Raw genomic sequence first — 23376 nt, forward strand, 5'->3', positions numbered from 1 at the left:
GATTGAATGGACGGCTTGGTCTGAGAGCTGGTGCAGACTCAATGGCGCTCAAAACTTCTACGGTTCTGTGATTCTCAGGATTTAACTTTAGATTTGTTTTTAATTTTGAAAAATAAGGTAAATGGCGGACGAAGAGGAAGGAGGCGAGCAGTCATTGGCACAGGAGTCAGTGGATGTACCCCCAGAGTCTGATCAAGCAGCCAGCAATGAAAGAAAGGAGCTTGTCGATGGGGGAGAGGCTGGGGCTACAGAGGGGACAGAGCAGGCAAGTGGAGCAGAGCAGATAGGAGAGGCAGAAAGAGAGTCTGAGGCCACAGAACAAGTGACTGAGGCAACAGGTGGTGCGGCGGGTGAGGATGAGAAGACTGAGGTAGAGGGCAGGGAGACTGAGGGAGAGGACAGGGAGAGTGAGGGAGAGGGCAGGGAGACTGAGGGAGAGGGCAGGGAGACTGAGGGAGAGGGCAGGGAGACTGAGGGAGAGGACAGGGAGGCTGAGGGAGAGGACAGGGAGGCTGATCAAGAGGACAGTCAAGCTAAGGGAGAGGACAAGGAAGCTGAGGGAGAGGGCAGGAAGCCTGAGGCAACAGAGGGGGAGACTGGGGCAACAGAGGGGGAAACTGGGGCAACAGAGGGGGAGACTGGGGCAACCGAGGGGGAGACTGGGGCAACAGAGGGGGCAACAGATGGAACAATGGAAGCAGTACAGACAGTGAAGGATGAACCAGTGCCCAGGGTTGTCGTATTGGATCTGCCTGGTATTTCCGGATGTGATGGTAAGTAACTGTACCTACAAATACTTTCCCTTTTCCTGTTCATTAGATCACAAGATTGTTTATGATGAAGAAGAACGTTTGGTCTGTTTGAACTCATTACCTCCAGCAAACCCATCGAACCAACTTCCCATTCTTCCTCCGGCCTCTTCCCAATCACCCTGTGCCAAACTTTGTTCTCCTCGATTATAATAATAATAGTAATAATAATAATCCTTGCATTTGATATAGCGCTTTTCACGTCGGGAGGACGTCCCAAAGCGCTTCACAGAACACACTGTAAAGTGAATTGACTGTATATTTGTGGGTGAACCGGCAGCCAATTGCACACAGCAATGTCCCACAAACAGTCGTAGATTGAAAATGACCAATTTATTATTTTTTGTTTTGGAGGGATTATTATTAGATGTGTGGAGTAAGGAAACTTTCCCAAGGTTTAGCCTTTCGTGGAATTGAACCCAGGTGTCTCGCTTGCAAGGCGAGTGCTCTAACCACTGAGCTACAGGACTCCACGATCTCTCTGCTGCCTCATTTAACCCAGTATGATTCGTCCCCACTTCTCCCCTCTGCTCCACCTTCACAGTTTTGTCCTCTCATGTTTCACTCTTACCTAGCCCAGCATGTTTTATATCCCCGCCTCATTTTCCCCCCCATTGGCCCCCCAACCCTATCAGTCCCACCATAATGGGCTGAGCTTTCATCCATTCTTCAACCTGCACTTCACCCCCTCTTGCTTTTATCTCTGCTGACTTCTCCTCCCTCCTCTCCTGTCACAACCTCTCCCTCCACATTCACTCTGCCACCCACGTACCCAGCCACCCACTTGACTTGGTGATCACATGGGGGCTCAGCCTCTCGGATCTCACCATCACCGACAAAGCCATCTCGGACCACTACTTCATCTCAAAGCACTGTTCAATCCTTCTCCTCACCGCCACCCAACCCGTTTCCATCTCCTACCGCTCCTGGAAAAAAAGCTCCCTTCATTCCCTCTCCGGAGTCATCTGAACTCCTCGCCCCCTGGGATTCCTCCCGCATTGACTTATCCTCCTCAGTCATACTCCTCCACAACTCCCTCTCCACCACTCTCAATCTCCTTGCCCCTCTCACCTCCCGAATCACCTCCTACTCACAAAATTCACTCTGGTACACCAGCAACCTCCACTTCCTCAAGACTGGTGCATCCCACCAAACTCACCTGGCTCAAATTTAATTTAACGGTCCATCAGCAGATCTGGCTGGACCACATCAAAACATACCGCTCCGCCCTTGCCTCCACTAAATCGTCCTTCTACTCCAAGGACAACTCCAGGCTCCTCTTCTCCATCACCACTTGGCTTCTCCGCCCACTCTTATGCCTAGCCCATCCTCTCCTCCAATTCCAACTGCGAGATGCTGGATTTCCTCAAGATCAAAATCGAGGGGATCCGCTCAGCTGCCTCTGCCCTCCCAGCCGCTAACCCCTCCCCATCTCCCCCTCATATTCTGGCCCCTATCCATCCCTCCCTCCACACCTTTGAACCTGTCTCCTCCTCCCATCTCACCACCATTGTAACCCACATAAAACCCACCACCTGCTGTCTCGACCCCATCCTTACCTCTCCTCTTATCTCCCAGTCTGCATCCTTGCCCCTCTACTCACAGGCATCGTCAACCTCTCCCTGTCCACTGGCACCTTTCCCACCCGCTTAAAAACAGCCGTCATCACCCCTATCCTCAAAAACCTTCCCTGGACCCATCCCTGCTCTCAAATTACCACTCCATCTCTAACCTCCCTTTGCTTTCCAAGGTCCTTGAACTTGTCGTTGCTTCTCAGTTTAGCTGCTTCCTCTCCCGCCACTCCCTCTACAAACTCCTCCAATCAGGTTTCCGTGCTGCACACAGTACAGAAGTAGTCCTGGTCAAAGTGATAAATGACATTCTGTCCATCTGCAACCAGGGCTCCCTCTGTCTCATCCTCTTTGACCTCACTGGTGCGTTTGATGCTATTCTCCTCTACCATCTCTCTCCTCACCTCGACCTTCATTGTTCTGTCCTTGAATGGTTCAGATTCTACCTCTCGCACCGTCTCTACTTTGTGTCTACAAACAGCATTCTCCTCCAGCCCCTGCACTGTCTCGTGCTGCGTTCCTCAGGGCTCTGTCCTTGGTTTTTTTCCTCTTCAACCTGTACATGCTCCTTCTTGATGACATCATCTGTATACATGGGTCAACTTCCACATGTATGCGAATGATACCCACCTCTATCTATCTGCCTACACTCTCAACTCCAGGTCCCTGATGTCCTGACAGCATGTCTATCAGATATCAAGTCCTGGATGAGAGCTAACTTTCTACAGTTGAACGTCAACAAGACCGAGGCTCTCCTGATTGGCTCCCGTCAGTGTTTCCACACCTCAGGCGCTGACAGCATCACCATCCATGGATGCACACTGAGACAGTCAGCAGCCTTTCTCCCCATATCTGTGTCATGACCCGCTTTGCCTTCCTCCAACTCTGCTCATCTCACCAACTCCCTGCTTGTCGGCCTTCCCAACCCTTCCACCCACAAGCTGCAGATCATCCATAACTCTGCAGCTGGTGTCCTCGCACCCGGTTCCATGGCCCCAACAACCCCACACCCCCCCGACTTTCACTGGTTCCCCTTCCCTCAGAGGATAGAGTTCAAAATCCTCATTCTCGCCCTGCCCCCTCATCCCTTAGTGACCTGCTAACCCCTCAATAACCTGTGTGCTTCCTCCACTCAGCAAGCTGTGTCCTGCTCCACGTCTACCGCCCGGTCCAACCCACCATTTGCGGTCGGGTCTTCAACCTCTCTGCCCCCACCCTTTGGATCTACATCCCACATTCCCTTTGCCTCATCTCTTCCCTTGCTTCCTTCAAGGACATCTTCAACTGTGCCTTCGGCCAGCCTGCTACCCTCCCTTATCCCAAAGCCCCCCATCCCTCCTCGGGTAGAAATCCCTGACTGTCCAGAGAGTCTCTAACCTCAGCCCCTATGCCTTGCCCCCTTTCTCCCTTGCCCCCTCTCTCCTTTGCCCCCTTTATCCCTTGCTCCCTCTCTCCCTGCTTTCAGACCTGGCTTAAGGCCTTTCTTTTTGACTGCTCTTTCAGTCTCCCCTTCACCCCTCTCCTAGCTAATGATACCCCATCCTGAATTAGCAATTGTGAAGCTCTTTGAGGCACCCTATAGCCTAAAATATGCTAAGTGCCTTTTCAAATCAGGGGGACATCTCAAAGTATTTGCAGGCTAATGTAGCAGTCAGTTTGCACGCAGCAACTTCCCACAAGTGAGTGAGTTACCAATTTTATCTTGGGGATTGTTGCCAAGGGCACTGGGAGAGAGAGACTCTCTTCTCTTTTCCAAACATTTACCCACAAAATACAGTCACTAGACTATACAATATATCCCGTGAAGTGATTTGAGATGTCTTGCTGAGTTGATCAGGCACTATATCAAATGCAAGGATTATAATAATAACTGAGCGGGGCTAACACAGATGCTTCGGATGCTAAAGTTGCAGACAAGCTGCGTTCCACCACCTCATTTGATGCAGTCAAGGGGTTACTCAGACTCAGAGGGTGGAGAGGGGAGGGACAGTATGAACATATCTGCTTTATGCAAAGGGTGGCTAAGAACAACACCACCAAATTTAGATTTATACTGTTCCTTTCACGTCAAGAGGATGTTGAGGGTTTGCACCCGAGCTGGGGGATAGATTCAAAAGGGTGGATTCCAATGAGGGTGGGGGCCAAGGGGGGTGGGTGACAATGGGGTTGGAGCCACGAGATGGATGCCAAGGGGATGGGGTGGGAATATGACTGAACGCAAAGAGGAAGGTCTTGAGACAGCCCTGGAAGGAGACAAGGGAAGGGACAAGGCAGAGGGGCTCCGGGATTGAGTTCCATAGGTTGGGGGCAGAAAGACTACAACAACAACAGCTTCCATTTATATAGTGACCTTCACATGGGAGTGCTTGACAGTGGTGGAGTCTGACACCGAGCCAGAGGGAAGGGTGAGGTTACCGTAAGCACGATCAAAAAGGAAGATCTTTAGGCGGGATTTGAAAGTGGGGAGAGAGGGGGCAAGTCGGAGGGATTGAAGAAGAGATCCAGAGTTTCGGGGAGAAGTAGCTGAAGGCAAGGCCACTGATGGTGGAGCGGAGGGCACGAGGAACAAACAGGAGGCTGGAACCAGCCGAGCGGAGGCAGTGGGTGGTAGTAAGCAGATTGGATAGGTAGAGCGTGCAAGAGCATGATGGCATTTGAAAACAAGTGAGAGGATCTTGAAATTGATCCGTTTGGTAATTGGGAGACAGTGGAGCCTGGGAAGAACTGATGTGATGGGGTACGGAGTTTGTGTGGATGAGTATCCAGGTGGCGGAGTTTTGGATCAATTTAATTTTGTGTGTGGTGGAGCTGGGGAGACCAGCGAGGAGGGCATTGGAATAGTCCAACTGAAAGTAACTAAAGTGGCTAAAGAACTGACTGCCAATGGTGGAGCAGGCAGGGCGGGGGATGTGGAAGAGGCCAGTGCCCACTGAGCAAATGGAAAGAGCAAATGGGTGGAACAGTGACCGGGGAGGTGGATCTTGGGAAGTCTCAAGGGGAGGATGAGTATTGAGAATGTTGATATTGAGCTAAATGAAGCCAGAATCATATCACCATTTTCAAGGTGCTATTTGTCTTTACAAACTGAAGGCAAATGCTTTCTCCTTTCTGCCGCCCAGAGATCGACACCTTGGAATGCCCTGAATCAGCGAGTCCTCCAATGAGCTGTGAGGATCTGCAGAAGATACTGGAGGAGCAAATGCGGCAGCTACGAGAGTCGGGAACAGTGTTCACCGTGTTTCCAGGTAACTGTGAGTGACACCATTCCTGAGGTTACAGGTAACTGTGAGTGATAGCATTCCCGAGGTTACAGGTAAGAACATAAGAACATAAGAATTAGGAGCAGGTGTAGGCCATTCGGCCCCTCGAGCCTGCCCCGCCATTTGATAAGATCATGGCTGATCTTCAGACCTAACTCTAATTACCTGCCCTATCCCCATATCCCCTAATCACTTTATTTTTTAAAACATCTATCAGTCTCAGCCTTGAAGATGTTCAAGGACTGAGCATCTACAACCTTCTGGGGTAGTGAATTCCATAAAGGAGGGTGGCCGAAGGCATGGTTGAAGAGGAGGACCTTGAGATGTCCTTGAAGGAAGCAAGGGAAGAAGTGAGGCAAAGGGAATGTGGGATATAGATCCAAAGGGTGGGGGCAAGAGAGGCTGAAGACCCGACCGCCAATGGTGGGTTGGACCGGGCGGTGGATGTGGAGCAGGACACAGCTTGCTGAGTGGAGGGAGCGCACAGGTTATTGAGGGGTTAGCAGGTCACCAAGGGATGAGGGGGCAAGACGAGAATGAGAATTTTGAACTCTATGGGAGCCAGTGAAGTTGGGGGAGTGTGGGATTGATGGGGCCACGGAGCCGGGTGTGAGGATACCAGCTGCAGAGTTGTGAGTGACAGCGTTCCCGAGGTTTACAGGTAACCATGAGTGACAGCGTACCCAAGTTTACAGGTAACCGTGACTGACAGGGCTCCCGAGGTTACGGGTAACCTGGACCAGACTGTATCCTCTGGTTCAGTGTTTGGGGAAAGCTTGGAGGATTCTTCAATCGCAATCTGATCCAAACCCACACAGCAGCTTCCAGGCAGCTCATCGTGTGAAGACTTTGAGACATTTTAACAAAATGCATGAAATGCAGGCGAGGTTATGAGCAAGAGAAGGCCAGTCCGATGTTTTATTGCTGGCCGAGGTTAGTCTGAACGTGATTGTTTGTGTGTATCTAATCAGAGCAGCCTGCAGAATACACCAGGCTCAGCTGAGATATATAGAATCCGAGAGAGGTATGACTGAGAGGTGTTTAATTGGGATAAGACAGCGATTGTAAATCTGTGACAGGCATTGGGTATAAAAGATTAAATGGGATTCAAAAGGTAAATAATTTAATAATGCACCAAGATAATAGAACAAGAGGTCACAGGTTGGGAATTGTAAAGGGCAATTTCAGGACAGATTCCAGGAAGTCTTTTTTTTCTGCCATAGGATAATTAATGACAAACATTGTATTTTTCCAATGACATGCAGGAATGAAATCAACTGTTGAGCCCAAGAAGGAGACATGTGTGCCGGCGGACAAGAGCTTTCATCCATTCACTATCGTAAGAGATGTCTCACCCGCAGGTGAGGACATTCATGTGGAGAGAGAGGGGGGAGGTGACCAGATTAAAGTCGAGTGTTGTTATTTTCACATTCCGCAAGTCCTTTCGGTCATCTTTCCTGTCCCTCGGCTCCCACCCCCAGCTCAGTTGCCCAGTGTCAAGCTCTTGGAAATGTCCTATCGTGAAAGACACAGTACAATTGTAAATTATATTTAGAAAAGATTTAGAAGGAATGTAATGCAAGGACTCTCGGTCCAAACAGTACGTGCTGGCATTTATATTCTACACAATCCCCCTAGTCACTACAAGGTAATTTAGGAGGAACTATTTCACCCAGAGAGTGGTGAGATATTGTGTTGTACTGTGCTTCGAGACATTATTCTGTGTGAAGGGTACTCTATAAGTGTATATTTGTACTCTATTGTTGTATTTCTGTGTTTTTCCTGCAGGCCTAGTACTCCCCACGCCGTCTATAATCTGTGGTCTGGATCAGCTACCGATAGCATCTACTGCCGACAGAGATTTGAAGCTGAAAACAGTGATCCAGTCATATGCTGGCATCCTCAAGGACACAGTGGTGGATGAATGCGTCACAGCAACAGGTACCCAGCCATGTTAGGAGATGCCATTTCACTCTTGCTTTGCCAGCGCAATGGGATGGAGAGCACCTTTGCATTTCATTTCTGTATCTGAATCAGTGTGGAATCAATTAGGTGACTGTCCTGCTTGGGGAGGAGGTAAGCGGGGCTTCTTCGGAGCTGAACTGGTTCGAAGGTGACATGCTTGGCAACGGAATGTCAGAATCGAGCCAGCCCTTTGAGATAGTATCTAGTCTGCTTCCTGAAACAGACAGGTCTGCAGTATTCCAGAGTACTGCTGATGACAGCACAGCCAGCCTGGTTCATCAGCAGGATCTGGAAGGGCAGATCAGTCACTGGGGGCAGGGAGTCACCCGACTCAGCTCCCGTTATCGCTGTGAGCCAAAGCCCTAATGGTTAGGGTGGTCCTAGCTGGACAAGCAGCAGGAAAGTTTGCCAGACAGTGCTCCCAATGGCAAGTTATGTGGTTTTAGCTTGTTAGACTCCAACAAGTATCCCAATGCACACTTTGAGGTCCCCAAGCCTTGGTTCTTGCCAACCTGCACCCCAATACTGACTGACAATCCCCCAGATAAAATTGGGCATTCACTTCATGGCTGTTTGTGGGACATTGCTGTGTGCAAACTAGCTGCTGCCTTCGCCCACAAATACACACTCACTCCACTTTGCAGTATACCCTGTGGAGCACTTTTGAGATATGATAAGGCGACAATCAAGTTTTTCGTCTCTTGTTCTCCACCCAAGTTAAAGTGGTGCTGCTTCCTGATGAGCACGTCATGACCCTGGCCTTTCCCATCTGCTCCACCACGGGGAAACTCAAGGAGCGCTTCGGCAAGGAGCTGAAAATACCACCACGGATGCTGAAATTAACGTACAATTGTAAGTCTGAATCGAAATGAGAATAATGTCATGACAACAACCCTAGTGTTTGTGGGTCAGCCTGGCTCAGCCATTCGCACTCTCGCAATCCTCTTCCATCCCTCCGCCTTGTCCCTTCCTTCCCCATCTTCAGGTCCCGCCTCAAGACCTTCTTATTCGACCTTCATTCAAAACCTTGCCTTCATTCAAAACTCACCTGCACGAAACTCCGCTCCCCGATCATTCAGTTCTTGCCAGACTGTACTGGCTGCCTATCCCAGAGAGGATCGATTCCAAGATCCTCACCCTTCCCTCCCGGCTCGGTGTCATGCTCCGCCACTGTCAAGCGCTCTGGTACACTACCTGTGTGAGGGGCGCAAGTGGAGTCAGAAAGTTGTGGGTTCAAGCCCCAAGTCGGGACTTTGAGCACACAATCTATGCGGATGCTCTAGTGCAGTACTGAGGGACACTGTATTGTCAGTGGTGCCTTCCTTTGGATGAAATGTTAATCCGAGGTCCCGTCTGTGCCTGTTCAGGCGGATGTTAAAGATCTCACGCCACTCTTGGAAAAGGGCAGGAAGTTTCTCTCTCCTGGTGTCCTGGTCAACAATCCCCTCCCAAATAAAATGAGTCACTTCTAGATTATTTGTGGGATATTGCTGTGTTCATCACCAACACAATACACAGTCACTACACTTTGCAAGTATAGGCTGTGAGGCGCTTTGAGACGTCCTCGCGATGTGAAAGGCTGTATCAAATCTAAGGATTATTGTTACAATGGTCTGCTCCTTGGTCTCATGTTAAACAGATGATCTGAAACTTTTGATCGGAAACTTTGACTTAAACTTTACTCCGTCTTGGAATGTCTGATCAAGGTTTAAGTTAGACAAGACACTCCCCACCAGGAGGGTGACGAGACACTCCCTACCAGGAGGGTGCCAAATAATGCACGTTGTAGTTGTATGAAGCTGCTCATGTACCTTTTCTCTTTGAATGTGTTGCAGCCAAAACAGTCAACGATTCCCAAACACTGGTGGACTTGGGAGTGCGACCCCACGGAGCATTCCAGCTCGAATTGTCATCCATCAGCCCCTTACACTTTCCCATCAAGCCAATCCGCCCTCAGCAGTTTTACACCTCGGATATCATAACAGTCAGAGTCATCAGAGGTAACCTCAGGCATTTTTCCTACTCAGCTCCCGTTAACCCTGCAAGCCAAAGCCCTAAAGGGTAGGGTGATCCTAGCTGGACAAGCAGCAGGAAAACATGGCAGACAACAATATCAACGACAAGCTATGTGGGTTTAGCTGGTTAGACTCCAGCAGTTATCCCAATGCACACCTGGGGTCCCAAAAACCTTGGCCATTGCCATCTTCGGTTTAATACTTGTCTGGAATTAGGTAAGCAAGATGCGTCTCTCCTGGGAGAAAGTATGCATTCCATTCCAGACACGGAAATTCCCAAACATGGAGCACTTAGTCTGGTTTGGAGGCTTGAACATGGTGATGGGTTTCCACGTGTCAGATACACTTCTGGCCACAAAACAAAATGTCAAGACCACAGCTTTCTCCTTCATTGAATTGAAGCGCTCTGAGATGTCATCCTAGGTGAAGAGCGCTGTTTTAGTGTGATGCAGTGTTTTACTGTGATTTTAAATAAAGATTGCAAAGCAATCTATACTACATATAAGAGATAGGACACATTTGTGGCAGAAAGTTGTGGGTTCAAGCCCCACGTCGGGAACTTGGAGCTCACGTGTCTAGGCTGACACTCCAGTGCAATGCTGAGGGATGCGCTGCATTGTTGGAGTTACCATCCTTCAGAGGAGATGTTAAACTGAGGGCAGTCTCCCTGTTCAAGTGAACATTAAAGATCTCATGACACAATTGAAAAAGAGAAGAGAGTTTCTCTCTCCTGGTGATTTGGCAACAATCCCCCTGATAAAATTGGTCACTGACTTCACAGCTGTTTATGGGACATTGCTGTGAGCAAATTAGCTGCCGTATATTCCTGTGAAGCACTTTAAGGCGTCCTTCTGATGTCAAAGGAACCTTATGTTTGATGAGAGCAAGCAGCTGTTCTCATGCACTCAGTGATGTGTACACACCTTGCAGCCGACAACACCTGCTGTGAAGTGGCCGTGGAGATTGAAAGAGTTGCCTCGTTCAAGCCCTTCCTAGGCGGCTACAGGCACAAGCTGACAGGGCAGGAATTCCACCACGCAGGGACACAGACTAGCATGAAGAAGCGAGTGGATGACGGTGTGGAAAGGTTCTGCAGGGAGACCCAGGTACTGTTTTCCATCACCATAGTCTTCAGCGCCTGGTGGTAGCCCTCCATTCACATTTTTATCACCTCCAGCGCTCTGTTCAACAGACTCCCCAGCTCTTTCCTACACAAGCCGCAGACTTTCTGGAACTCTGCAGCTTGTGGTCCTCTCCCTCACTTGAACTTGAGCAAGTTCAAAATCCTCGTCCTCAGCTTTAAATCCCTCCACGATCTTGCCCCCACCCTAACTCTACGACCTCCTCAACCCAGCTACTCCATCCGCTCAGCAGGCACCAGCCTGCTTCACTTCCCCTACCTTGTCTGCCCCCCTCCAATCCGCAGGCGGGCTTTCAGACATTATGCCTCCCCTCTCTGCCCTGAGCTCCATCCCAGAGCTCCTGAGATAAGGAATTAAATGAAAGCCTTACCACTTCAACCACAACTATGTTCACCTTCCCTCTCTTTTCCTCGCTGACTGTCGTTGTCTAGCATTCCGAGACGTTGCCCTGCGTGAAGTGTGATGTGTAAATGCAGGTTGTAAACCGAGATCCAGCTGGAATTACTGCTGTCTCCAGTCTAGAACCATTAAGCAATAGAAATTCACATGCAGAAGAAGGCAATTCAGTCCATCGTGTCTATGCTGGCTCCCAGAAGAACAATCCTTTCAGTCCCAATTACCAGCCCTTTCCCCTTGTAGCTGACTCTCTTTAAGTTATCTGTCCAGTTCCCTCTTGAAGGTTAATAAGGATTCTTCTTCAACCATCTATCCTGGCAGCGCATTTCTTCCTGCCTTCCTGGTAACCTATCCGACTCTGTCATTGAAGGAGAGGGGTGGGGGACCTGCACTGTGACCCTTTGTCACAGTTTTCAGATGTATTATCTCTCTCTCTCTCTCACACACACGCAGACGACTTTTGAGAAAAATCGAGCCCAGCAGACGGCAAACAACACCTCCACACAGATGACTAAGATCGGCTGCTACGTTTCCAGCATCACAGACAAACTCGTTTGTCCTGGTGTCTACATGACGGCTACTGAGTTCCACGCGCGGCGTCTGAAAGCGGTGAGTTCCAGAGACTCGTCTGGTGGCTGAAAGTTTGAACTGTGTTCCTCTTCAATTCTTCAAGATTATCTTCGCTGGAGACCTCTTGACTCTTTTTTTACTTCTTACTTCTGGATGCAATTGGGGGGGAGGGCATGATTCTCCCAGGTAATCGTCACATGTCTATGTCAGCCTGCCTCAGTCAGTGGCACATTCGACTGAGCGTGAAGGTTGTGGGTTCAAGCCCCACGTTGGGAACTTTGAACACGGTCTAGGCTGACTCTCCAGTGCAGTGCTGGGGGAGTGCTGTGTTGTTGGAGATGCTGTCCCTGGGATGATACATTAAACCAAGGTCCTGTCTGTGCCTGTCCAGGTGGACATTAAAGATCCCAGAGCACAACTCAAAAAGATCATGGAATTGTTCTCCATTGTAGTGGCAGACAATCACTCAGATAAAATTGGTCACTCACCTCATGGCTGTTCATGGGACGTTGCTGTGTGTAAATTGGCTGCTGTATTCACCCACAAAACACACAGTCATTACACTTCAATGCTGTGAATCACTTTAGAAGATCCTTCCAATGTGAAAGGTGCTGTACCAAATGAAAAGATTATTATTATTATGATTTTTTCTTATATACTTGGCTACTTCCCTCCTGAAACCCACAATGTTGTCCTCTGCACTACCCTGCTTGGCAGAACGTGCCATGTTCCTTCACTAACCTTCGCTCCCGCTGCCACAGATAATTGTGATCCAGACGCATACTCGGCGTTGGCTGGCTAAGTCCTTTGTCCAGGAGCTGAGAGTGCAGAGGGACAAATGGCTGGAGTGGTCACGGCTGGAGGATCAGCTCGCTCGACAGAAGAAGGTGGACTACCTGAAAGGGGAATATGAGAGACGGATGAACCCCAAGACCAAAGAAGACTTTGATCTGCTTTATTACACCCTGCAAAGTAAGTCCTTTAGATGAAGTCTGAGCGTGAGAAAGGAATGGAGATTTCAAACACTGAGCACAAGAGAGCGACTTTATTTCCTGGTCTCTCGTTACACAGATCAGGGTCCAATAGGCAGCGATTACCAAAGCCCCTGGACATGGGTTTAAAATAGACTGCAGGGAAAGAAGCTATTGTGTTTTTATTGCTCAGCTCTAGCTCAGCTCTGAATCACTGATTGTCCAGCGCCTTGGGATGTAATGTTGTTATTGTTGTTTAAAAGTATCCAAACCATACTCATGTTCTCCCTCCATGAATCCCACCAAACTTGGAAATTTCCCTAGCTGAAATGGAATGCACACATTTTCTCCCTCTCTCCTCTCTCCAGAAGGACGAATCTGATTACTTAATTCCAAACAGTCTAACGTGCAGGTTGGAAGGAGCCAAGGCTTAATAATAATATTAATCACCCCAAACTGCTCAAGACTGCTTGAGAACCCCAGTTGGGGGTAACTCCTGGAGCTTAACCAGCTGAAACTGCCCAGTTTGCCATAGAGAGTAGTTCCAAGCAAGCTTCCAATCGCTTGTCCAGCTTGGACCATTCTGGCCAATACAGGAGATTTTTATTTACACAGAGAGTAATTATGGTTACCAGGAAGGGTGGCTAAGGCCAGAACCCTGGGACTCGTTGAAAAAGCAACTTGATGCTATGTTGGGGGAACGGTAGGCTGGATGTTCTGGAGGGATGAGGTCAGAAGGGAGGAAGGGTCTTCTTCATCCAGACAGATCTTGTGACCTTGTGATTCCCATGTGCCTGTCTGCAGGGTGGAAGGAGGAAGAGCTGGATTATATAAACAGAACGCTGAGTGGCCCAGCTAGGAAAGCTGCTCTCTGCACTCTGCTGGAAAAAGAGGCCGAATTGATCTCATCTATCGGGCGTCACAAAATCCGTGCTGTGAAGGAGTCAAAGCCACTGTTAATCGAGAAGCTTTTGAAAAAGGTGCGTGCTGTGCTGTCTGTAGAGACTTACAACAACAAAAACAACAAGTTACATTTGTATAGCGCCTTTCACGTCAGGAGGACACCCCAAGGCGCTGGACGGTCAGAGAATTGGACCCAAGCTGAGGGTTGGGATCAGGAGGGGTGGAAAGCAAGGAGGGTGGGGTAAGAGGGTGACCGAAGCCATGGTCAAAGAGGAGGGTCTTGAGACGTGCCTTGAAGGAGGCAAGGGAGCGAAGTGAAGAGATTGTAGGATGGAGTTCCATAGCGTGAGGGCAGAGAGATTGAAGGCTCAGAAATACATAAGCATTACATAAGTATAGAGTTACATAAAGTGATTCAGCACAGAAGCAGGCTGTTTAGCCCAACTAGTCCGTGCACTGTTTATACTCCACACGAACCTCCGCTTCTCCTATTCCCCTCTCCTGCACCTCTCTATTCCCCTCTCCTGTACCCCTATATTTCCTTCTCCTATTCCACTCTATTCCTCTTTCCTATACCCCTCTATTCCCCTCTCCTATATTATTCTCCAATACAATTCTGCATTAAGATTCTCTGTATGCACGTATGTGTGTCCATGGGAACTATTTTTCACTCAAAGTAGACTTTATACATGTGCAAAAGAAGAATTGTATAAAGTCTACTTTGAGTGAAAAATGTGCAAAAGAAGAATTGGAGTGGCTAGAAGTTGAGGTGTAGAGGCACATGTGCTGTGAATGGCAGGTGCTATAGTTCTATAGTTGTAAACCGGATTGTAAGGTAGGAGCGTTGTTCTTCACTTCATTTCCTGAGCAGGAAGTAACGTCAAGGCAGGTATCTTGACCATGTGCCTCCTTACAACATGGTCCCTTGATGTCTCTTCATATCTGGATGTACAAGGCAGGGCGAAACCTTGGGCAAGTTTACTTACCCCACATACCTAATAATAATCCCTCCAAAACAATAATAAATTGGTCATTTTCAATCCACGACTTTGTGAGACACTGCTGTGCACAATTGGCTGCCGTGTTTTGCCCACAAATATACGGTCAATTCACTTTACAGCATATTCTGTGAAGCGCTTTGAGACGTCTAGAAGATGTGAAAAGCGCTATATCAAATGCAAGGATTATTATTAAATTTCCTCTGATATACATTGATGCTTTTTGCTTCAAATACAGCTTCTGGCAGTGAGTACCACACTCTCACACCCTCTGTATTCCAATGGGGTCCATTTAGGTGTCAGCTAACTCAACTGATACTCTCTCTGATGGGTCAGAAGGTTGCCCTGCTTCAGAACTTTGAACTCACAGACTAGACTGACGATGCAGTGGAAGTGCTGGGGGCTGTCCTACAGTGTTGGAGATGTCTTCCTTCAGATGAGACATTAAAAGCGAGGTGTCCTGTCTGTCTGTTCAGGTGGATATTAAAGATCCCGCTGCACTGTTGGAAAAGAGAAGGGAATTTCTCTCTCTCAGTGTACTGGCCAGCAATCTCACAGATAAATTTGGTCATTCGTTTCATGCTTTTTTGTGGGACATTGCTGTGTGCAAATTGGCTGCTGCATTTGTCCACAAAATACACAATCACTCCACTTTACAGTATGAGTATACTGAATACACTTTATAGTATATCCTGTGAAGTGTTTTGAGACCTCCTTCTGTTCTATTATATGATTATAATTTGTGTGTCTTGAATTTCATAACGTCTTAACAATTACCTCAGATTAGACTCAGTTGTTTGAAACCTGGTTTGGCATTATGTTGTGCTATTTTGTTTACTCCCTGCATCCCCCTCCCTCTTGCTTTTTCTACCTCGCTTTCTTTCTCTCTATCACTCTCTCTCTCCTCCACTCTCTTTATCTTAATCTCTCTTGCTTTCTCTCTTATTCTTTCCTTTTCTTTCTTTCATTCTCTCGCTCCTGTTCTCTCTTGCTTTATTTCTCATTTTCTCACTTTTTTTCTTGCTTTCTTTTTTTCTCCCCCTTTGTCCCTCTCTCACTCTCTCTACCTCTTTCTCTTTCGTTCTGTCCTCCCCTCCCAGTGTGCAGATCCGATCCGGTGGAGGGCGTTTGATGGGAGAATCACTGAGATGGACACACAGTTCACTCTGCGGGCCAAGGAGTTGCGAGATATTTACAATACCATCAACATGAGGTACCTGACCCAAGACGAGAGGCTGGATGCTCTTCTCACACTAAAGCAGACGGTCATGGTATGTTCAAGCACCCTTGGTTAGGCTGGTTCTCTGGAAGCATGTATCTCCATGCCTTGCAATCTTCCTGATAAAGCTGCCGCAGTTGCTCGCACTTTCACTTCCGAGTCAGGAGGTTGTGGGTTTAAGCTCCACATCAGCTCACACTCCAGGCCAATGCAGAGGTTCATTGCAGTGCTGGGGGAGTGCATTGTCTGAGGCACAATCCTTTGTATGAGACTTTAAACCAAGGTCCTGCCTGTGTCTTCAGGTGGACGTTAAAGATCCAGGCAGTCACTCCAGTGCAGTGCTGGGGCGATGGTCCCAGTTGGACAAGCAGTGGGAAGCTTGTCAGGCAGGGCTTTCAATGGCAATTTATGCAGGTTTAACTGATTAAGCATTATCAGGTACCCATTCCATGCTCTTGCATCTCTCAAGCCTTGGCTCTCACCAACGTACACCAAATACCTTCTGAGATTAGGTTAGTAGGGTGAGACCCTCCGGGGAGAGAGTGAGTATTCCGCTGCAAACATAGGGAAATGGCCATGCATGTGTGGAATGCTTAAACATGGTGATGAGTTTATGCGTGCGATGGACACCTGGCTGATCAAATAGAATTCTTTCAGTTTAGGAACTTTACAGTACATCACATCAAACCGAACCTGACATCAGTGCTGCCTGCCTGCCTGTCTCTCTGGCTGTCTCTCTGCCTGTTTATATCTGTCTGACTCTCTGTCTGTCTGCATTTGTCTTCTGTCTCTGTCTGTTTCTCTGTCTCTGTCTCTCTGTTGCTTTCTCTATCTCGGGTTTCCAGCCAGCATTGTCAAGCACTGCGAGACATCCTCCTGATATGAAAGGTCCTATATAAATGTAAATTGTACCTCTTTCTCTCTGTAAAGGAGCATAATTGTAAATTGACGCAGGATATTGTGGAGTTGATTGACAGAGAGGCTGATCTCCTTTTGCGGGATGTGAAGGAATGTAACCTGAAAGGGCTCCGGAAGAGAATATCCACCCTCTTTCTTCAGTACATTAAAACCCCGATGTTCAACCCTGAGATTGCCAGGTTTCTTAAGGTATGTGTTTTAAAGATTGGCTCGACTCAAAAACAGAAGAGTTTCTGCCTCCCGGTGTCCTAGCCGACAATCCCCCAGATAAAATCGGTCATTCACTCCATGACTGTTTGCGGGACCTTGTTGTAGTGCAAATTGTCTACCATGTCAGGTTGTGTACAGCCAATCTGCCCCAGCATTTAGAATTCTATCCCAGAGTCCTTATAATTTGGCTCGCTCCCTCCCTCCCTTCCTCATTTTGTTCAAGGCCCACCTTTGACTGAGCTCTCGGTCATCTTTCCTGCTCCCACCCCCAGCTTGGATGCTAAAGACAGGGAAAGAACTGTGTAAATTTGTGTTATTATTGAAGAAGTGGCTTGATGCTGTAAGGGAATGACATCTGCCATTGTATTGTGTTGTATTGTCCTGCAATGCTCCTATGTCCAACTCTCTTCCAACCAGTGTGTGAACCTGAACTTCTTCTTCAGATTCCGCAGGACCCGATGCAGCTGCGGAAGAGAATTTACTACTGTGCGAGTTGTGCCAGTTATTTACCATCCACAGAGTTTGTGCTGTCCATCACCTCGCGGAGCGTTGGGGCGTGCCGCAAGTGCATCCGCCTGCACAACGAGGCTGGCAAGCGGGAGGAGTATTCCAACTACAAGCTGATGCTCACTGAGCTGAGGACCATGGAGGCTGCCTACAGAGATGGAGCCCAAGTGGCATTCCTGGTGAAGGTACAAATGAGACTGAAATTGGGAGTGGTGTGGCCAGTGTCTCGCTGGCTGAGAGCTGGGCGTTGAAAGGGAACATAGCGGAGACATTCGTTCAACCCAGTTCAATCGGCAGCGCTCTCACCTCTGAGTTAGAAGGTTGTGGGTTCAAACTCCACACCTCGGGTCTTGGAATCACACAGTCTAAGCTGATACTACGATGCAGTACTGGGACAGTGCTGCATTGTCAGAGCTGCTGTCCTTCACATGAGAAGTTAAACTGAGGCCTGTCTGCCTGTTCAGGTGGAAGTTAAAGATCCTGTGGCAATATTCAAAAGGGAAGGGAGTACTTTGAGCTCATAATCTAGACTTGTGGAGAGGAGGGTGGGGGTGGTGAAGTGGTGGGGCGGCTAGAGTGCTGTATAGTCAGAGGAGCCTTGAGACGTTAAACCGAGGTGCAGTGTAACTGTTTAGGTTAAAAATCAATTCCCCAGATTAAAATAAGTTATTCACTTAGAACCTTAGGAATCTACAGCGTAGAAGGAGGCCATTCGGTCCATTCGGTCTGTAGCAGTTCTCAGAGTACTGTCCATTCTGTCCCATTGTCCTGCCCTAACATTATACACCTTCAAGCTTCTATCCTACATATACCTGTCCACTTTCCTCTTGAAACCTACGATGGACTCTGTCTTTACCATCCTACTTGGCAGGGTCTTCCACATCCAAGCAACTTTCAAAGTGAAAACATTTCTCCTAAGCTCTCCTCATATCTGTGTCCTCCAGTCGATGACTCCCTGACAGTGGAGACAGCTTCTCCCTAAACCCTGACATGCATGCGGATGACACACAAATCTACTTTACCTCCTCCAGTACCAACTTCAGCTCCGCTGATGTTCTATCAGCTTGTCTGGCAGACATCAAGGCCTGGATGAGTGTAAACTTCCTGCAGCTGAGTATGGACAAGACGGAAGTCATACTCCTTGGCTCCCGTCAATATCTTTACTCCTGCGGATCTGAACTCCTCAACCTCCCTGGGCTCTCCCTCAGACTCACCGAACCAGTGCACAATCTAGGCATCCGGTTCGACACCCAACTGTCCTTCCTCCCCCATATCCGGTCCCTGACCAGGACCACCTTCTTCCTCCTCTGCTAACCAAACCTCACCCCAAATGCAGCTGAATCCCTCTTGCTTGCATTTGTCATCTCCCACTTGGATTACTCCAAAGCACTCCTCGCCGGTCTCCCTAGTTCCACCATTCACAAGTTCCAGCTGATTCAAAACTCTGCCGCCTGAATACTGTCCCGGACCAAACTCCATACCACCATCTCACCATTGCTGGCCAGGCTCCACTGGCTCCCCATCACCGAGCAGATGGACTTCAAGATACACACTCTTGTGTTCAAATCTATTGAGTTCCCTGGCACCTCCCTACCTCTCTGACTTTCTCACTTCCAAATCCACCACCCGGCGCGTCCACTCGACTGGCACCAGCCTCCTACTCATCCCTCGCACCGTCTGCCACACCATCGGAGGTCGAGCTTTCAGCCACTATGCCCCAAAGCTCTGGCACACTCTCCCTCAATCCCTCCATCTTGCCCCCCCCTCTCCCCTCTTTCAAGTCCCATCTGAAAACTTTCCTCTTCGACCGTGCATACGTCCACCCACTCCCAGCTCGGAGTCAGGCTCCGCCACTGTTAAGCGCTCTGAGATTCTACCCGTGTGGAGGGCGCTATATAAGTGTAAGTTGTTGTTATTAAACTACCTCATCATTGTATCCATCGCTATCAGGACCCCCTCTCAACATTCTCTGCTCCAGTGAAAATAGATCCAACTTCTCCAATCTGATATAGTGCCTTATCACATCAACATAACATCTGTTTTTATAACTAAAGCCCCCTCTTTCCTAGGATCAGTCTTGTAAATCTCCTCTGCCCCGCTGCAAAGTGAGAGACCTGGGTTCGATTCCCGGCATGGTGAAACCTTGGGCAAGTTTCCTTACGCCACACCCCCTCAAAAAAAATTGGTCACTTCAATCCACAACTGTTTGTGGGACGCTGCTGTGCGGAATTGGCTGCTGCATTTTGCCCACAACACCGCATTTCGCCCACCAATATAGTCAATTCACTTTACAGTCTAAGATGTGAAGCCCTTTGAGACATCTAGAAGACATGAAAAGCGCTATATCAAATGCAAGGATTATTATTATTATTATTATTATTAACATCTTTCCTGAAGTGAAATGCCCACAATTGGCTGCATTTCCTCCAGTTTTGGTCTAAGCAACTTGTACAAACTTTAGTGCTTCACTTTTGTACTCTATGCCTCAGTGTTTAAAACCGTGAATATCTTTGATATTCATATATTTGATATTCATATATTTGATATTCAATGTGGGACATTGCTGTTCGTAAATTGCCTGCCGCATTCACCTGCAAAATATACAATCACTACACCTTACAACACGTGGGGCAAAGCACTTTCAAATGTGATAAGGCACTGTATCTAATGTAAACATTTGATTGTTACACTCAGCACTGGGAAATACTTGTAGGTTTTATATTCGTTGGAAGAAGCCTTATGAAGCAAGATCACTCCCCATTGGGAATAATGATTGCAGAGCAGGTGGGTAAAGACTTGGTTCATGTGGCAGCAAGTCACTGGCGGCAGGGAATTCTCCCACTCAGCTCCTGTTAACCTGTAAGCCAAAGCCCTGATGGATAGGGTGGTCATAACTGGGCAAGCAGCAAAAAAGCTTGCCAGACAGTGCTATCAATGGCAAGCTATGTGGTTTTTGCTGGTCAGGTTCCAGCAGTACCTCAACACGTATTCTGGGGTCCCCAAGCCTTGGCTCTTGCCAACCTGTGCCTAATACTATCCAGAATTAGTTAAACAGGATGTGACCCTCCAGGGAAAGATTGTGCATTCCATTCTAACAATCTATCTCTGGGATTTCCATGTATATGTGGGATGCATGAAATTCTCAATTTGGTTTGGATACTCTTAAGCATGGTGATGGGTTTCTGCATGTGTCAGACACCTGGATAGCGAAAAAAACAAATTCTCAGAATCATGACCCTGTTCTCATTGGCAGCAACAAGATTTGAAATACCTGGTGGAAAATATCTGGGGCGGTCAGTCAACACTGAGCTCTGAGACAAACCTACATGACCTGATTCTGGTCAGGTGGGACCAAAAGAAGGAGTGGTCACCATGGAACTGTATGCTCCTCACAAAGGAAGAAGCCAAAGCTCATTTTCTATTGAATGACATTGAAAAGGTAAAAAGTATTTTATTCCTTCATTTCCTTGTCAGCCCGGCTCATGCAGTTGCACTCTCACCTCCGAATCACAAGATTGCGGGTTCAAGCCCCATGTCAGGACTTTGAGCTCACAGTCGGGCTGACACTCCAGTGCAATGCTGGGGGGAGCTCCACATTGTCGGAAGTGCCATCTTTCAGATGAGACATTAAACTGAGACCCTGTCTGTCCCTGTCCAGGTGGACGTTAAAGATCCTGTGGCACAACTCAATAAGAGAAGGGAGTTTCTTTCTCCCGGGATACGAGCTGACAATCCCCCAGATAAAATTGGTCACTCCTTTCATAGCTGTGGGATGTTGCTGTGCACAATTTGAATGCCCATAAAGTTGGTTCACCCACAAAACACAGAGTCACTACACTTTACAGCGAGTCCTGTGAAGCGCTTTGAGATATCCTGCTGATGTGAAAGGCACCGTATCAAATGTAAGGATTATTTACTTTATTTACCACTATTATTTACCACTCTCACACCGTTGATTTCCTCGGACACACTTTTTCCGTAAACCGATTGGACTGTTGACAGCAGTTGCTGAGCTACTGTATCACTCTCTTCATTAATAATTAAAATATTGTCATTGATAATGATGATGCATTGACATTGGTACTCTGCCCTTATTGCAGAGCTATTTAAAATAAAGTGCAGCTGGGTAATTACATCTGACCTTGACCTTCCACCCCTCACCTCTCCATGTGAAATTCGGACTAGGCAGGGACAGCCTGGCTCCTGGAAAGCGCTCAAGATTTTCATGGAAAAGGGGGAGGGGGCTCCAATTTGTGGGGATCATAAAACATAAAAAGCATAAAATAACGCACAAAGGCCCTCCCCATCCTCCCACGTTGGTATTAACCCCATATGATATTTTTGCCCACAGAATCCATAGTCGGTTCATTTTACAATATAACCTGTGAAGCGCTTTGAGACGTCTCAATGACGTGATAAGACTCTATATCAAATCCAAGGATTATTATTATTATACTTATTATTACTATCCGAACCTGTGACTGCCGTGGCCACCTCGACTTTGTGGTAGTGGTTTCCTCTCCTCCAAGTCACAGTGTGTTTGCGTTGGCACAAAAAGGAGAGTACCAGTATCCATGCCTGGGCCAGGCAGAAAAGCCCCCGTTGCGCTTGTGCATAAGTATGAAAAGGCCGATGTGCGGCTGTGCAGAGGGTAAGTGTCTGTCATTCGATTCCCAGGGACCCGGTGATGGAGCGGCTAATTTCACCGGATGCTCGGGAAGCCGGACACTTGGGGAAACTTCCTGATTTTTCAAATAACCCGTCCACCCCGAGCCAAGGACTCACACTGACTTGTGTCTTCGCTTTCTCTCCCAATGCAGGACTACGAGCCCCCATTCATCCGCAAGATGAAGCACCGTCACACTTTGGCCAAGAAATATTATGCTCGAATCCCCCAGATCAGGAGTTATGCTGAGAATTGTTTGATGCAAGACCTGACTCCCCAAGAGAATGTGGTGTCGAGACCCAGCTCCTCCATGCCGACGACTTAAACCCTCCTCTGTTCCTCAGTGTGGGACCTTGGCAACCTTAAGAAACTTTGGCATCAATGAACAATTATATTTTCCTGAACTCCAGAGTTCCGTTACTCACCAACCCGGTGCTTTGCTGACTAGAAGCGTCTCCCTCACCCACCTTTGAAATCTGTATGTTGTGTCATTCCTGGTCAATCCTCCTCAGTTTCCCCTCCAGACTCACAAACGGCAACATACTGACATGTAACTTTGATGTTTTCAATGCTTGCCCATGGTTTACATTTGTTTCTCCCCTGCAGCGTTTTCCAACAATCCAGTTGCATTGATCCGGTTGTGTGATGTGGAGTGTCTTTTGTTGTTTGTTGGTGTGATTGCATGTGGTGGGTTGTTTGTGTCATGTATCGTGTCTTGTGTTTTCTGTTTTGTATGTTGATTTGTCATGTGTGTATTATGTGGTATATGTGTATTGTATGTATTGTTGCGTGTGAGCCCAACAGCAACTTGCATTAATATATAGCACCCTTCACGCCGGTAGCACCTGGAGCGCTTGCCAGTGTCGGAGTCTGACGCCGAGCCAGAGGGAGGTGGGACAATAAAAACACGATAAAAAAGGAAGGTCTTTAGGCGGGATTTGAAAGTGGGGAGGGAGGGAAGAAGCAAGGCGGTGGGATTTCCAGAGTTTCAGGACATAGTGGCTGAAAGCACGGCCATCGATGGTGAAGAGTGGGGGGAGGCTGGAGCCAGCCAACCAGAGGCAGCAGATTGTGGAGTGGGGGGATAAGCAGGTCGAATAGGTAGGGAGGTGCGAGGGCATGAAGGGATTTGAAAACAAATGAGAGGATCTTTAAATCGATGTTCTGATAGAGAGCCAGTGGAGCCTGGCTAGGACTGGGGGTACGGAATTACTGTTGCGTGCGTGCAGTGTGTGTGCTGTGTTGTATTATTTGTG

The 23376-nt window shown here is 48.1% G+C and overlaps 1 protein-coding gene across 1 annotated transcript; it reads left to right on the forward strand.

Annotated features, from left to right (window-relative positions):
• The first annotated feature begins 478 nt into the window (after positions 1–478).
• iqub (IQ motif and ubiquitin domain containing) lies at positions 479–22805 on the forward strand. Its single transcript, XM_007898568.2, has 15 exons — positions 479–773; positions 5500–5625; positions 6906–7001; positions 7429–7581; positions 8323–8457; positions 9441–9605; positions 10551–10726; positions 11612–11767; positions 12490–12700; positions 13504–13679; positions 15701–15871; positions 16750–16926; positions 17391–17639; positions 20708–20893; positions 22275–22805. Exons 1-15 carry the CDS (start codon positions 692–694, stop codon positions 22443–22445), a joined length of 2430 nt encoding a protein of 809 aa, XP_007896759.1. The 5' UTR covers positions 479–691; the 3' UTR covers positions 22446–22805.
• The last annotated feature ends 571 nt before the right edge of the window (positions 22806–23376 follow it).

The sequence above is a fragment of the Callorhinchus milii genome, unplaced genomic scaffold, assembly GCF_018977255.1.
Source record: "Callorhinchus milii isolate IMCB2004 unplaced genomic scaffold, IMCB_Cmil_1.0 Scaffold5, whole genome shotgun sequence".
In the NCBI taxonomy this organism is placed as follows: Eukaryota; Metazoa; Chordata; class Chondrichthyes; order Chimaeriformes; family Callorhinchidae; genus Callorhinchus; species Callorhinchus milii.